This window comes from Artibeus jamaicensis, unplaced genomic scaffold (genome assembly GCF_021234435.1).
Source record: "Artibeus jamaicensis isolate MK-2021 breed Jamaican fruit bat unplaced genomic scaffold, CSHL_Jam_final contig_471, whole genome shotgun sequence".
In the NCBI taxonomy this organism is placed as follows: domain Eukaryota; kingdom Metazoa; phylum Chordata; class Mammalia; order Chiroptera; family Phyllostomidae; genus Artibeus; species Artibeus jamaicensis.
The window spans coordinates 4,627,304-4,643,554 of NW_026521850.1; the positions used below are offsets into that span (position 1 = coordinate 4,627,304).

Below are 16,251 nucleotides of genomic sequence, written 5' to 3' on the forward strand. Positions count from 1 at the left end.
CAAAACAGTATGGTACTGGCATAAAAACAGACACATAGACCAATGATTTGATTTTCTTCCTCCCTCCCTCCCTTCCTCCCTCCCTCCCTTCCTTCCTTCCTTCCTTTTTTTCTTCTTTCTTTGATTTTTTCATTCATGCATTCATTCATGCGTTCACTCACTCATTCATTTACAGAAAGAGGGGAAAGGAGTGAGAAAGAGGGAGAGAAACATCGATTGGTTGCTTCTTATACCAGGACCAAACCCACCACCCAGGCATGTGCCCTGACGAGGAATTGAACTGGCAACCGATCGCGTTGAGGCATGATGTCCAACCACCTGAGCCACACCAGTCAGGGTGACTGGTCATCCAGTGATTTTCAACCAGTGTACCACACAACACTGGTGTGGTACGAGAGGCATACTGGTGTGCCACAAGAATTTTTAAAACATGCGATACCTGACTATTATTTAGTCAGGGGCGCTGACCTCTTTTCCTTTAAATTGTCAAATAAAAAAATGACAACAGCTAATACAATAGCTGTCCAGTGTGAATAAATAAAAATTATACTTTTTAAAAATCAGATTGGCAAAAAATATATTCTTTATGTGCCACAGAATTTTAGCATTTATGTGCACCATGGAAAGAAAAAGATGGAAAATTGCTGACACAGAGCAAGGCAGCCGAACAGAGAGCCCAGAAGTAAGTCCACACAGTTATAGTCAGCCAGTCTTCAACAGAGGCACCAAAACACACAGGAAGGAAAGACCAGTCTCTTCAGGAAGTGGTGTTAGGAAAACTGGATATCCACATGCTTGAAATGAGATTGACCACACCATACACCAAAATCAACTCAAGATGGATTAAAGATTTAAACTTAAGATCTGAAATGGTAAAACTACTTGAAAAAGCTTCTTGACATTGGTCCAAGCAATGATTTTTCAGATAGAAAAAAGCACAGGTAACAAGGTAAAAAACAAAAAAAAAATGGGAGTACACCAAACCGAAAAGCTTCTGCACAGCAAAGGAAACAGCACAGGGAAGAGACAACCTATTGAATGAGAAAAAATGTTTGCCAACTGTGTTACCTGATAAAGGGTTAATACCCCAAACACAGAGGGAACTCAACTCAATAGCAAGAAAACAAACATCATATTTTTCGAACTATAAGACACACCCCCAAATTTGAGAGGAAAATTGGGGTGCAAATTATTGTCCAGGCGCAGCTTACCTGGCTCGCTGTGGGGTGGGGGGGGTGATGGCGAGGGGGGGGGCGATGGCAGAGCAGAGTCACAGGTTATTAGATATTTTACCACATTTTTTGCTTCTAACATTTTTTCCCTATTTTATTCCTCTAAAACTTAGGTGCATCTATGGTCCAGCACATGTTGTAGTCCTAAAAATATGGTAACCTGACTTAAATATGGACAAACATCTGAATAGACATTTCTTAAAAAACACGCAAATGACCCACGAGTGTGTGACAAGTTGTGCAACATCACTAATCATGAAGGAAAGGCACCTCACACTTTTAGAATGGCTATTATCAAAAAGTCAAAAACAAGCATCTATGAGAATGTGGAGAAAGAGAACCCCTATACACTGTTGATACGAATGTAAGCTGGAACAGCTGTTATAGAAAACAGTATGTAGGTCCCTCAAACAATTAAACTACCATATGATCCAGAAATCCCACTTCTGGGCATTCACCCAAAAGCAGTAAAATCACTATCTCAAAAAGATGGCTGCAATCCCACGCTCACTGCAGGGTTACCCGCGGTAGCCGGACTCGAACACCACCTAGGTGCTGCCCAGGGATGCATAAGGAAACCCGCTAGTGCACACACAAAGGGTTATTCAGCCTCAAAGAGAAGGAGCTCTTATCACCTGTGACAACGCGGATAACGCTGCAGGCCGTTCGCTGAATGAAATCGGCCGGGCACAGGAAGGTAAACACCGCACGCCCCGACCTGTACGTGGAATGTGAAAATGTCAGATTCTCAGAGGCTGAGAACAGAGGCGGTTACGACGGCAGGGCTGGGAGAGGACCGCGCAGGGAGATGGGGCCTCAGGCGGGATCAGTGTGGCTCAGCGAGAGAGCCGACTGGCCAGGGTTTCTCTCCCTCTCTTTCTCCCTCCCTTCGCCTTACTCTAAAATTAAGTAAATAAAAATCTCATTTAAAAAAAGGGTACAAAGTTTCAGATATGCAGGATGAATAATTTCTTAGATCTAACGTACACCACAATAACCACAGTTAACAATATTGTATTGTATACTTAAAATTTGCTTAGAGAAATCTTAATTGTTCTCACCAAAAAAGAAGGCAGCTATGTGAGATGGACATGTTAATTGCTTGACTGTGGTAATCACTTCACAATGTACATGTGTATCAAACTATCACACTGTATGTCTTAAATACAATTTTTATTTGTTAATTACACCTCAATAAAGTTGGCAAAATGTAAAAAGAAAAAAGATTAAAAAAGGAAAAAAAGCTGGAAAAATATAAAATGCAAAGAGCAGAATCCAAACTATATAGAGTAAGAGCTAAATTTTTTTAAAGTTAAAAGGCCAAATATTTACACTTATTTATTCATTTATCACAGATTTGAAAGAAACTCATCAAATATGAAAAGATTAGCACCAATGGGATGGTAACAATTCCTTCTTTATACTTTTTTGTATTTTCTAAATTTCTAACAAATAATGACCAAAAATCAATCTTCTTTAAATGTACCGCCAGTTGCCAGCAATGCACCCAGGAGCTTCATCTAACCTGTGCTCCACCCGTTCAAGCTGCAATGTCACCATTTCCAACAGATGGAGAGGAGTGACTGTACGTGGGTGGTTAAGAGGAGGCAGACAATTGTTTGTAGGAAAAACAGTACAATAATTAATAAACAATAATACAAGAATAAACTCTCTCATGCTCACAGCTGCCAACCTACTTCTGCCCACTCCTATATATCGCACTGCATAAGTCATAGGCATACAGAAATCTTAGGACAGCAAAGTCATACTAATTACTCATTGACACTGATTCAATCTAATGTAAATAAATCAATATTTATAAAATACCACTAATGGCTGAGGCCCAAAGAATGAAAAATACTCATCCCTGGCTGGTGTGGCTCAGTGCCTGTGAGTCAAAGGGTTGTGGGTTCCAATCCCATTGGGGCACGTTCCAAGGTTGTGGGCCAGGTCCCCAGTTGGGGGCATGGGAGAGGCATATAGCAAACGTTTCTCTCACACCTTGGTGTTTCTCTCCCTTTCTCCCTCCCTTCCTCTCTCTCTGAAAATAAATAAATAAAATCTTTAAAAAAAGAAAGGAAGAAAGAAAAATACTCGGTCACAGAAAAACGTTTCCAGCAGCCAATCCTAACTATCCAGGAACAGGGACACCTCTCTTCCCGCCTCGGGGGAAGCCAGATCTGAGCGCTTCAGCTGGCATCAGGGATGGGGTGGGCGTGGGGGAGACAGAAGTGTTCCTACTCTGTCTCTTGATGGCAGACAAAAGGAGACACAGGCAAGGAGGAGTTGCCAAAGTAGGGCGAGGATGACAATATCAGACACAATGAATCAGCGGAGATGTCACTGCACTTCCAATGACCACCCTGTCCTCTGCACAGCACTGACACAGCAGTAACGTTGGTCTGTTCCGCCAGGAGTTCAGAGGCCGTCAGTCAGCACTTGTTTCATGTGCTGCCCTTCATTCTTATTACAACCCTGAGGCAGGTGACGCTGCCCGCTTTGGAGATAAGGAAACAAGAGGCTCAGGGAGATAAAACTTGCTTAAAATCATAGTGTTACCAGCTGGCAGAGCCAGTATTCTAACCCAGCTTTGTTTAAACCTCAAACCTGTGTTCTTAATCACCTTATATTTACTTTTACAACCAAATAAATGGTATATCTTTTATTTAAAAATTTCATACAATCAACTAGTGGTCAATGTTGTCCCTTTAAACTCCTCCTCACCCCCAATCTCAAGTATTTAGAGAAAATCCCAAATACCCTATGATTTCATCTATTAATATTTCAGTATGTATCTGATAAGGGCTTTAAAAAATAACCATAATAGCATGCTCTATTCCTAATCACAGTAAACTGCTTATCAAGTTATTTAAACAAGATTATTCATCCATGAGAAGTCAAGGTTACAGGAACATAAAATACAGACCTGTTCCCAGGTATATATTTACATGGTTGGTTGTAAAAACTTGTAGTATTTCCTGACTTTCCTAAGCTGGCTTATATTATCTGAAATAAGTGGAAACATGAATGGCCCTAACATAATTATAATCTCCAAAGTACTAATCCAAACAAGGAAATAAGCATTAGTTTGATGGTGATGAAATCTGAATTGATGTACATCTGGTTTATCATAGAGAACTCGTGGATTTAATACAAGAAAAAGGGGTAATTCGGGCTTGCTAATGGATCATCACACAGGAACTGCCTTTCCATCCTGCAAAATGGGTGAGAGCACTCATTTACACTCGGAGGATAAGTACACATCCCACCGCCAACTCCGCAGTCACATTAACAGTAACGGCTCATCCCGCTCCTCTTATTCCTGTCCTCCTATGTCTATGAGGTAGTGGCACCAACAGCCCCCTTCATAACCTCTGCCAGCAACCTGTATGTCACCTCCTCCCTCGCCCTTACATTTGCCCCTCATGAGCCCTCTAAATAGCCCGGAGGTCTGTCCTCCCTTCTCCCCAATACCCTACTTTGGTCCCTAATCTCACACCTAGGATGTACGTCTATAACCTGGCTGGTCCCTTGCTTCCTCCAGTCTTGCCTCCCGATTGAGCTCTCAGAGAAATCTATCTAAAATGCAAATCTGCCCTGGCTGGTGGGGCTCAGTGTATTGAGTGCCAGCCTATGAACCGAAACGTCAATGGTTCAATTCCTGGTCAAGGAACATGTCTGGGTTACGGGACAGGTCCCCGTTTGGGGGTGTGCGAGAAGCAATCAATCAATATTTCTCTTATGCATCGATGTTTCTCTCCCTGTCTTCCTTCCCTTCTCTCTAAAAATAAATAAATAAAATCTTAAAAAAAAAAAAAAAACTGCAAAACTTCAGGGCTACCCACAGCTGGACAACAGCGACTCTTGGTTGGTTCTACTATGTGCCCTGACTGGAGATGCAACCTGCGGCCTTGGTGTGTGGGGATGACGCTCTAACCTAACCAACTGGGCTACCCGGCCAGGGCCGCCTCCACTCTTCATCCAACACCAGGCACGATGGATGACTTCCTGCCACCTCGTTTAGGCTGTCCCCTGTAACTGGACTATTCTACTGTCTCCGTAGGCTTCTCTTGGCCAATTCCTGTCCTAACGTGTAAACTCTTTTTTGAAGCTTCAACCCAGATGTTAACTCTCACAGGAAACCGTCCTTGCTTTATCCTCTCCTAAAGGGCTCAGGACTCCTGCGTTCCCACAGTTCCTGGGCACACTGGCACAATGTGCAGAAAGGGGAACCCTCGGACCCGACCGGGTGGCTCAGCTGGCTGGAGCCTCATCCGGTGCACCAAAAGATTGTGGGTTCAATTCCCAGTCAGGGCACACATATAGGTTGCAGGTTTGATCTCCAGTCAGGGGCATGTACTGGAGATAACCCACTGATGTTTTTCTCTCTCCCCACTTCTTTCTCTAAAAAAATAAATAAATAAAAATTCAGCCCTGGTGGATAGGGCTCAGTTGGTGGAGTATTCTCCCATAAACTGAAAGGCCGACGGTTCTGTTCCCAGTCAGGGAATGTACCAAGTTGCAGGTTTGCACAAGAGGCAACTGATGGATGCTTCTCTCCCTCCCTCCCTCTCTAATCAATAAGCATATCTTCCAGTGAGGATTAAAAATATCAATAAATATATCCTTGGGTGAAGATAAAAAAGGAAAAAAGGGGGAGCCTTCATAAATTGCTGGGAATGTAAAATGGTACAGTCACTTTGGAAAGCAGTACGGCAGTTTATTAAAAAGTTAAATATACACAGCCCTGGCTGGGGTGGCTCAGTAGATTGAGCATCTGCTTGAGAACCAAAGGGTCACCAGTTCAATTCCCAGTCAGGGCACATGCCTGGGTTGTGGGCCGGGTCCCCAGTAGGGGGCACGTGAGAGGCAACTGCACGCTGATGTTTCTCTCCTTCTCTTTCTTCTCCCTTACCTTCTCTCTAAAAATTAATTAATTGAATGATTAAATATAAAAGCAAAACACACAAACAGAAACCCAGACTCACAGATACAGATGCAGGTTGCCTGGCGTAGAGTGGGGAGTGGCGGGGAAGGGGGGGGCGGGAGAGAGGAAGGAATGGTGGAAAAAGGGAATTAAGTATAAACTTCCAGTTATAAAATAAAAACACAGAGATGTAATATGCAGCACAGAAAATGCTAACTTTGTTAGGTTGCAGATGGTGACTAGAGTTGGTGTGATGACCCCGTGCCAGGTATGCAGATGTCAAATCACTGCCTGCACATCTAAAACTAATGCAATGCTATACATCAATTACACCTCAAAAATGAGATATAAACCCACCATATAATGCAGCAATCCTGCTCCGCTCCCAGCAATCACCCTCCAAAGTGAAAACATGTCCCCACAAAGACCTGCTCGATGTTGGCAGCAGCACCACTCACAATGACCAAGAATGGTCATTGGTCCAAGAATGGAAACCCAAATGTTCGTCAGCTGGTGAACAGCTAAGCAAAGGGTGGTATATCCACACAATGAAATAGTACTCAGCCATTAAAAGGAATGAGTTACTCATAATGATACGAGTGAACCTCAAAGACATATGTAAGAAGAGCCAGACACAAAAAGTCCACATACTCTGATTCCATTTATATGAAATATCCAGAGGGCAAATCAATAGAGACAGAAAGTAGATTAGTGGTTGCCTGAAGCTGGGTGGGAATAATTCTAAACCAGCACAAGGGGTCTCTTACGGAGTGATGGAAATGTTCTATGGCTGGTTTGTGGTGATTGTTAGTAATTTTACTAACAATCACTGAATCACACACTTAAAATAGGCAATTTTTGTGGTGTGCAAAACACACCTCAATAAAGTTATTTTAAAAAGGTAAGGTATCTGCTCTGGTTGGTGTGGCTCAGTGGATTGAGCACTAGCCTGTGAACCAAAAGGTCGCCAGTTTGATTCCCAGTCAGGGCACATACCTGGGTTGTGGGCCAGGTTCCCCAGTTGGGGGCATGTGAGAGACAACCAATCTATGTTTCTCTCTGCCCCTTCCCCTCTCTCTAAAAAGTAAATAAAATATTTTGCCCTAGCTGATGTGGCTCAGCGGATCAAGCACCAGTATATGTTTGGGTATGTGTTTGAAATTCTCTATGACAAAAAGTTTTTTAAAAGACCAGTGCATATTTCTGGTACGCAGTGACCTCTCTACGTGTTATTCTTGCCACTCTGGGTCTGCAACCTGATCAAGTCTCCTCGTTCTTTCAATCTCAAAGCACAACAAGAAAACCTAATGTTGATGCTCACAAGTTCTATTCAGGTGATTTCCATTTGCTCGAGCAAGAAGTTAGAATCTACTTTAAGAGTACTTAAGAGACATGTTTCAGAGATTGAAAACATTAAGTAACTTAGCACAATAGGGAGAAATCAATCACCAAAACTGTACCATTCGGTTTGCTTCTACGACTGAGGTTACTATATTCTTTCAATCTACGTATACCAACAGTCAATATTCACCTCATGATGTCACGCAGTATTTTCATTCTAGAAATGTATAACACAAAGAGCACTGTATTGGAAGCCAGGAGACAGGATCCAGCATGCCCCATTAGTAGCTTTGTCTCTACTTTTTGAACTATTTGACCTCAGTTTTCTACCAGTTAATCTAAGACTCAGGATCCTGAACTATAACATTGAAGAATCTTAAAGATCAGGTGCTCTGAACTTGGTGTCATAGCTTGGGTGATAAGGCCTACAGACAAGCTTCCACAGGATTATAAAGCCCTGGAAATTCCAAAAAGTTTTGTCTAAGCTTTTACTTGCACTTTTCCAGGAAGGAGTCCTACAGCTTTTACCAGATTCTCCAGAGGAGTCAAGACTCACCTAGCTCCCTGCAGTTGAGAACAGTTTTAACCAAGATAGTTTTTATTTACAGACCAAGGAGTATGATGCATATACGGGTCTGGCCAGGCCTCTTAGCGGATTCTGTATTTTTTAAACTCTACTTTCCCAAAATATAATGCCTCATGGTTTGTTAAGAGTTTTAATTAGACAAACTCTACAACTGCATATTATGAAAATCACATACAAGTATTTGAGTAGTAATGATTTCTTTTTCTATTCTCCAGATATATTATCCTGCTGAACCGCCTGTTTTAGCCTTACATGACTTTTAGCTGGGAGTTACAAAGCTAGGACCAAAGAATCATTCTAGGCCTATTATAAATCTCTTCCCTAGACAGGCAATGACGGGAGCGAAGGATTAAAAGGCCCTCTCATCAGATACACATATTTTAATGCTCGCTCCTGTGTTTGAAGCGAAACTTGCGATTCCCCCTGGGGATCCCCACTTAGATCTGTCCAGAGAGCGCCGTAAGCCGAACCCGGAAACTGAAGCTAAGATTTCGCGTTATCCGCAAATCGCCAGGCACAGGGGGATGGAGACCGCGGACCAGTGAAGTCGGAGGCAAAAGTTGAAGCTGAGAAGGGAGGGAGAGGAGCTGGCTTCTGTCAGCGAGGCACCTGGGGAAGCCAGCAGGGATCGCAAGCGCGGCCTCCCGAGTCCTTAGGAGTTTCTCCGCAGTTCTCTTCTTCATTTCTGTCGGCTTGAATCTTGCCGTCCCTTCCAGACGGCGCGAGGACCCCCGCCATTCCCTCAGTTCCCAACAGACCCCTATTTCAGAGATGCCGCACCGGGGGAAAAGAGTGGGGGACAATCTTTCAGAGGGCCCCGGCTCCGAGCTAAAGTTGCCACCAGCTCCGGGGGAGGGGCCTCGGCCTCCGCCCCCGCCCCCCCGGCCGTGCCGGGGCCTGGCGGCCTTACCTTGAGCGCCAGGTGGTGAACGCGGCCCAGGCTGGGCTCCGCCAGTAGCTGCAGCAACCCCAGTAGCGAAAGAAACCAGAAGCCCGCGACCCGCCGAGGACAGCTGGAGCCCAAGGGGCCGACGGGCGCCCGGGCGGCCATGTTTGTTCCAGCATCACCAGCTGCTTCCTCCCCCTATAACCACTTCCGGGTTTAAAGGGCAGCGGCCGCCGGAAGGGCGCGGAAGCGGGCGTCCCAGCGGCTAACAGTGCGGTTCCCGTGTCCTTTCTACCTGAACCAGCGGCTGGGAATATCGCTGGGGGCTCTTTCGTTCGGCCCTTCAGCGGACATTCGGTCTAACCAGAACAGGTGGAACGCCCAGATGTGGGAATTCTGCGGCGGCTATCACGGAAACAGTGCGGACAGCACCTACGACCTGGGGGCTAGGAAAGCGACAGTGGGCCTGTGAGACCCCCGAACGCGGGAGGGACCCCGGCTCTGAAAAGGGTGGGGATGTCTTAAAACCGTCTGCAGCGCCTTGCCTGGCGGTTGATTGAACTGATCACAGAAGCGGCGTGGACTCGGTGGAAAATACCAAGTTCCTGGCTTCTCATAGTTCCCTTGAACTTTTTTTTTCTTTTGAGACACTTCACACTGAGATTTCAAACGAAATTGTTGCAGTAATACGATTTATTAAGCCTTTACTAGGCACTTGGCTAGGCCTTTTGCATGCATTTTTGCATTTAATCCTTGAAACAATCTAATGAGGTAGGAGGTAGGTGGTATTATCCCCACTTTACAGGTAAGCAAACTGAGGCTCAGAAATTAAATCATTTGTTTCAGGTTAAGCTGGGAACCACATGGCATCTTTTAAGCTACTGTGTTGCCTCATGCTATTTCAGCCGACCACTAGAGTCAACATTTTGTCTTTGCTTCTCATGGGTGGAATTTATGGGGAAAGTTTTTTTTTTAATTTGTTGATTTTTAGAAAGAAAGAAACATCGGTTTTGTTCCACTTGACGCATTCATTGGCTAATTCTTGTATGTGTCCTGACCCCAGACAGACCCGCCCTGAGGAGCGCTACAACCAGCAGAGCTATAGACCTGGTGGGACACCCAAGGCTATGAAATCTTTAAGGAAAAGATTCAGTAGTTGATCCGTCCCCTCACCATTTTCATTAAGGAGCTATGGAAGACCATGCTTATTTAAGTTGCCAATAAACTAGCCAGATTTATTTAGTTTTTAGATTTTTTTCAGCACGCCACACACATGTAATGCATGCTCTTTGTGTGAAGTCATTGAAGCTAAACAGGAGAAAGTAAAAACCACCAGAAATTCCAATACTGAGTGATTGTGAGTGTACAAGTGTATTTCATGACAGAATCAGATCCTTAAAGTTTTTTAGCTGGAACTAGAAACTGAAATTAAGATGATATATTTTAATGGAGTTCAACTGCTGCACTCAGGTTAAAAAAAAATCATTGGGAAAATACAGGGGTGGAGGGTGGGAGAAAGGGAAGATCCTAGATAATTTTTAGCTGTGTGCAATCTTACTAATACTGTTGTGAATCTATTAATTCTTCCCTTGAGTTAAGAGGAAAGAGAAGCAAGCCCTGGCTGGTGTAGCTCTGGACTGAGCACTGGCCTGTGAACTAAAAGGTCACTGGTTCAATTCCCAGTCAGGGCACATGCCTGAGTTGTGGGCCAGGTTCCCCAGTTGGGGGCGTGCAAGAGGCAACTAATGGATGTATCTCTTGCATGTTAATATTTCTCTCCCTCTCTTTCTCCCTCCTTTTCCCTCTCTTTAAGTAAATAAAATCTTTAAAGAACAGCCACATTAAAACAACAACAACAACCACATCAGTAATATACAAGCCCTGTTACACACTCTGCAAGGACAAAAGTAGGCTCTAAGGCCACTCCAGGAAGACAGAATGGCAATGTTGACTGGGTGGTGGAGAATATCCCTTCTTTCTCCAACCTCTGATCTTTGACCAATATTACTCATATGTAATCTTACATCTTTAAACAGAATTGTCATCTGATCTTACTACCCCATTTTACAAATAAAGCTATTATTTTGTGAGTCCACACAGCATAAATAATCATAAATATATTTATTGAGCAATTAAATGTGCCAAATAGTCTAAGTACTTTATATATACATTATCTCATTTAATATCACAAAAAACCTCATAAGGTATTTACTTGTTACCCTTTTTTAAAGATGAGACTTGGTTAGATTAATTTATTCAGGGGTGGGATACTGGTTTCTCAATGACCCAGCTCCCATCCACAAAGCCCAGCATTTAATCTGTCCTATCTAGTTGTAAAAAAACCTGCATTTGCATATTAGGCTGGAAGGGTCCTTAGATAACCAACAGATAAAAAAACAAAACCAAGGAACTGAAATGACTTGCTCAGGACCAACCATTCCATAGCACAGTCTTCAGTGGGCACATTTAGAACCAGAACTGCAAACTTATCTGCTTGAGAATTGGATCTGTGCTTCTCACACTCTATGTGGCTTTCTAATTTTTATAATATTAATTTATTTCAAAAAGTGAAGCCCAGAATCTGAGTAACTAATGTGTTATCAAATGAATTGCTAGAGAAATTTTGAGAAAGCATTTTTAAAATCATCAAATTGAAAGAACATACTTGGAGTATACAATAAGTGGTATTTTCTTTTGGGTATCAAGAGAAATACCAAAGACAGTTAACCGATTCTAAGTATAAAATACCGATTCTCAGTATTCTGCAGTATAAAACTAGTTGTTAAAGGGAAAGGTGACTTTTAAATGCAGTTTCACTTTTAAAGGCAGTTTTCAGCCCTGGCTGGCATAGCTCAGTGGATTGAGCGCAGGCTGCTAACCAAAGTGTCACTGGTTCGATTCCCAGTCAGGACACATGCCTGGGTTGCAGGCTAAGTCCCCACTTGGGGGCACATGAGAGGCAACCACACATTGATGTTTCTCTCCTTCCCTTACCCTCTCTCTCTAAATATAAATAAAAAATAAAATCTTAAACAAATAAATAAAATCAGGGACAAGAGAAGGATGTTCATTAAAAAAATAAAAATAAAGGCAGTTTTCAAGGCTTTGAAGTACTGTTTGAAGCACTGTGAGGTGGCATTTTTGAGAATCTCTTGTTTAAATTTGAAAGCAATATGCTTTTAAAAATGGGGAAAGATTGGGAATAGTTTTCATTTCATTTAATATAACTACCAAACATTCAAATAATTTATAAAATAGAATTCTGTGTTTTAGTTTCTGGAAAACAACTTTAAAGGGCTTAACGCTGGTTCTTATTTCTTCTTTTCACTTGGAAATGTCATGTAACCTTTACAGGGTTAAACCCCAGTGGCATCTGCCCAGAGATTTAGGAGGAATAACTTCCTTCAGGTATTTGAGAAGTGAATCGTGCCAGTCACTACTTTGGAGTCGCGAGAAATAAAAAAGTGCACGCCATACAAAAAGTTAAACTGAAGTAGTTTTCAGACAGTTTTTGAATTGTGTGAAAACTGCTATGTTGGCAATTTATGTACCTGATTTCAGAGTTTCAAGAAAAGGCTATTTGCATACTCATGATACTGTAACTGGAAACAGACACATTGAGTAACAGGACAAGTTATGCCTGCTTCTCCCTGGCAACCTTTCCAAAGGCCTTAAACTGCACGGTGTTGACCAAAAAGGCCTGGAGGCGCTGGAAAAACTGATCTCCTAAACCTGACTTTTAGCCTGCTTCTCTTAGTCAAGTGCGTTTATTTTTTTCTGTTTCCTCTAACTTTGCAGGACCCCCCAAGTTTGCCTCTAGTAGGAGAATTTGTAATTTGGTAATGTTAATGTCATTAATATTTGGCATCAGTTTAGAAATTTCCAGAAATCTTTTACATAATTAATGGGCTAATATTCCCCAGTTGTAATAAGGTATAATTGTCACTCGCTTTCTCATCAAAAGAGTTGCTATTTCAGACCCAAAACCTCTATAAGGAGTACAGGGGACTGGGGATCAAATTGGAGCCTGGCAGTACATTTAGAAATTAGATGTCACTTTCATTCTTTGACTAGAAACGTCATTTCCTGGGGCCCGGGGGAAGCCCATGGTATTTTCTTGCAGAGGTTCAGCTTCACGGAGAAGTGAGACTCTGACACATCTCGAATCCTGTGGGTTGAGGGAAAACTTCCAATTCATTTCTATTCTTGGTGGCGCGGTGTGTGACTTACTTGGCCATAGGGCAGCTAGTTCCTGCTTTTGCGCACATCTTTATACACCTTCTGGGGAATTCCACAATCAGGTGCAAAGACTGGTTGCAGTTTTATGAGACTAATGCACTACCCACTGGGCCTTGGTTGCAGTTTCAAAATCCTCCCCCATCGAGTCCCCACTTTTATCCCAGTCCAACTCTTTGCACTTGACTGCTTTCTTGGGTCCTTTGTAAGTAGGTAGTTTGAATGCTGAACGAATGGGGAATTTCAAACTGAAACTGATGTGGAAGCTATTTTTTCAAAAAATCCTGAGCATTTCAAAAGGAATAGTACCTCACCAATAGACGGCCAATCAATCGTAGTTCAGGCAAGCTGTCTTGATGCATCAAAAGTGCTTAAAGAGCCCTGGCTGGCATAGCTCAGTGGACTGAGCGTGGGCCCGCAAACCACACAATCATGGTTCATATTCCCAGTCAGGGCACATGCCTGGGTTGCAGGCCAGTTCCCAGCAGGGGACTCACGAGAGGCAACCACACATTGAATTTCTCTCCTTTCCTTCCTTCCCTTCTAAAGATAAATTTTTAAAAATTTTAAAAAGTGCTTAAAGGATGGATTTCCTTGCTACAATAAGCACAAATTCTCCAGACGGCAAGAGGAAAGGAAAGAGAACCAAATACTTGTGCTCTCTGTGCTAAGCATCGTACACTTTTTTTTTCTTTTCACTTTTGCAGTAACCTTTGATGTGAGTAGCATTATTTCCATTCTCAGAGGAAACAGGCTTAGCGTAAGTAGGAAAATAACTCCAGCAGAGCACTCCAGAGCTATCCAGATCTGAGTGACACGAAGCTGGTGCTCCTCCTCCACTTCCTCATTTCAGCCTCATGACAATCTGTGAGGCCCCCGTGTTATGAATAGGGAAACTGAGGTTCAGAGGGTTTAAACAAGTTGCCAAAGGCCATGTACCTAAATAGTAGTGGAACCTTAGGACCCCAATTTAACAATGACAAAACCTACCTCCTTTAAAAGCGAGAAAAGCTAGAGAAAGATACAGACATCTATACATCTAAGCCCCCGAATTAAATATTTATTAATTTAAAGCACATCACAATTGTCTAGCTTTGTAAATCAGCGCTTTGGAGATGTTACTGAAGTGATACAGGTGTTTATAACCTGCACTGACCCCTAGGTAGTTCCAGTGTTTACGTAGACAGGGTTTAGAATACCTCCTGTGAAACTGATTCCTAAACACAGCAGCTCACAGGAATTAGTTAATAGTGATTATTCCTTGTCTTAGAATCACTCCTTGTTACTGGTAGGAAAAATTAGTAGAGTCAGTTCTTCCTAAAAAAAATACTGTGCTGAATTCATTTTATCTTTTTCTCTGCTGGTTTATTTATCTTTATCCCAAACTGTTTCCATTGCTTCAAGGTAAGTGGTGTCTTCTTTATTTTTTAAAAATTCTGACATTTTCAGACCTGGCTGGTGTAGCTCAGTGATTGAGCACGGGCCTGTGAACCAGAGGATCACGGTTTGATTCCCAGTCAGGGCACATGCCTGGGTTGCAGGCCAGTTCCCAGCAAGGGGTCGCAGGAGGGGCAACCATACATTGATATTTCTCTCCCTCTCTCCTTCCCTTCCCCTCTAAAGATAAATAAATAAACAATTTTTAAAAATTCTGACATTTTCAAACCTTTTCCAGTTACTACCCAAACTTAATGAAGTTAAAGGTTTTTCGTCCCATTCCATATAGTTCTGCTGCTGTTGCTTTTAATGGGTTTCTATAACTATTTCCTGCTTACTCATCTTAAAAGGGTTTTTTTTTTAATCTTTATGTGGTCTTTCTTTAACTGCTGCTGTCCCTTCCTCTTTCCCCCCTCTCCTTTCTCATCTTTAGATCAGCAGGTTGCTTCTGATGAACATATTTTCACAAGTGGTCACAGTTTTTGAGAAGTCTCCAAGAACTGAGTCGAGATTAGATCATTGTATTTGAAAAAAAATAGCAACGCCTTGGCAGGAAGAGAAATCAAGGTGATTACCGAGGCAGGGCCTTTCGAGATAACCTGCTTTTCACTTGCAGTTTCTTCCTGTGCATTGTTTGAATTTCTTACCTGTTCTACTCACCCTGGCTATTAATCTGCTTTGGGAGGTAGGTAGTTCTGATTGTTTAATATCTCGGAGTCTCTGGAGTAAAGAGTTCCCAGACCTGGTAACTATGAGAGCAAAACATTTAAACACACGGTAAAAATGAGCCGGTGGCAGAAAGCTGAAAAAAGACAGACCACAACAGTTTTGACAGGTTAAATTTATCCTAACTGTCCAACAAAGGAAGTAGACCAGGAGGTTTATCTGCGAGCGTTTTTCAGCTCCACCCTTTCATGGCGGAGAACCATACATCGGTTGCCGCTGGCCGGGTTGGGGGTGGTCGCAGTAGGCACTGGCGAGGTGCATCACGAAATACTTCTGAAATGGGACCCACTTTAGGAGCCCACAGTTACTCAGAAAAGTCGGCAGTATTAAGTGAGGAGAAAGGGCCTAGTGATTCGGAGGACAGAGTTGAAACTCCAACATTTCTCCGTAGCTCGTCGTGAGTATTTGCACAGGCCTCTGGAATACAGAGAGATGGAGTCAGTGTCTACTTAAGAATTAGCTCTCAGTTTACCAAACATAAGCCAGGTAACAGGTGCTTATCTCCCTGATCCTCCGCAGCAAACGCTGAGGTGGATGCGTTACCTCCATTTGGCGGACGGGGGCTCTGAGCTTCCAAGGAGGCGGAGTCCTTGTCCCGGGCCACCCAGCCCGGAGGTGCGGAGGCTGGATTGGAACCAAACACTTTTATCTGTGGACCCAGTGCCTTGGTTTTTATCCACTAAGCGGCAACGTGATTTCACGTCTGAGCGCTTCTTGGCCGAACAAGTTGGAAAACACTGGTTTCACAGATTCGAAATCACTGGTTGTGCGCCCCTGGATTCCCTCCCTAGCCACTTGCAGCTGCTCGATCGCCCCTGGCCTCGACATCACTGTCTGCACAGTGCAGACGTCACCGTACCGGGCCCCACTCCCACCGCGC

At 43.2% G+C, this 16,251-nt stretch overlaps 1 protein-coding gene across 1 annotated transcript in view; it reads right to left on the reverse strand.

Annotated features, from left to right (window-relative positions):
- The window catches only part of GPR107 (G protein-coupled receptor 107), a 51,966-nt gene extending 42,805 nt beyond the window's left edge, over positions 1-9,161 (reverse strand). The window contains exon 1 of the mRNA XM_037144990.2: positions 8,997-9,161. Coding sequence (XP_037000885.2) covers positions 8,997-9,137 — 141 coding nt within the window. The 5' untranslated portion in view covers positions 9,138-9,161. The remainder of the gene's footprint in view (positions 1-8,996) is intronic.
- Between the last annotated feature and the right edge of the window lie 7,090 nt (positions 9,162-16,251).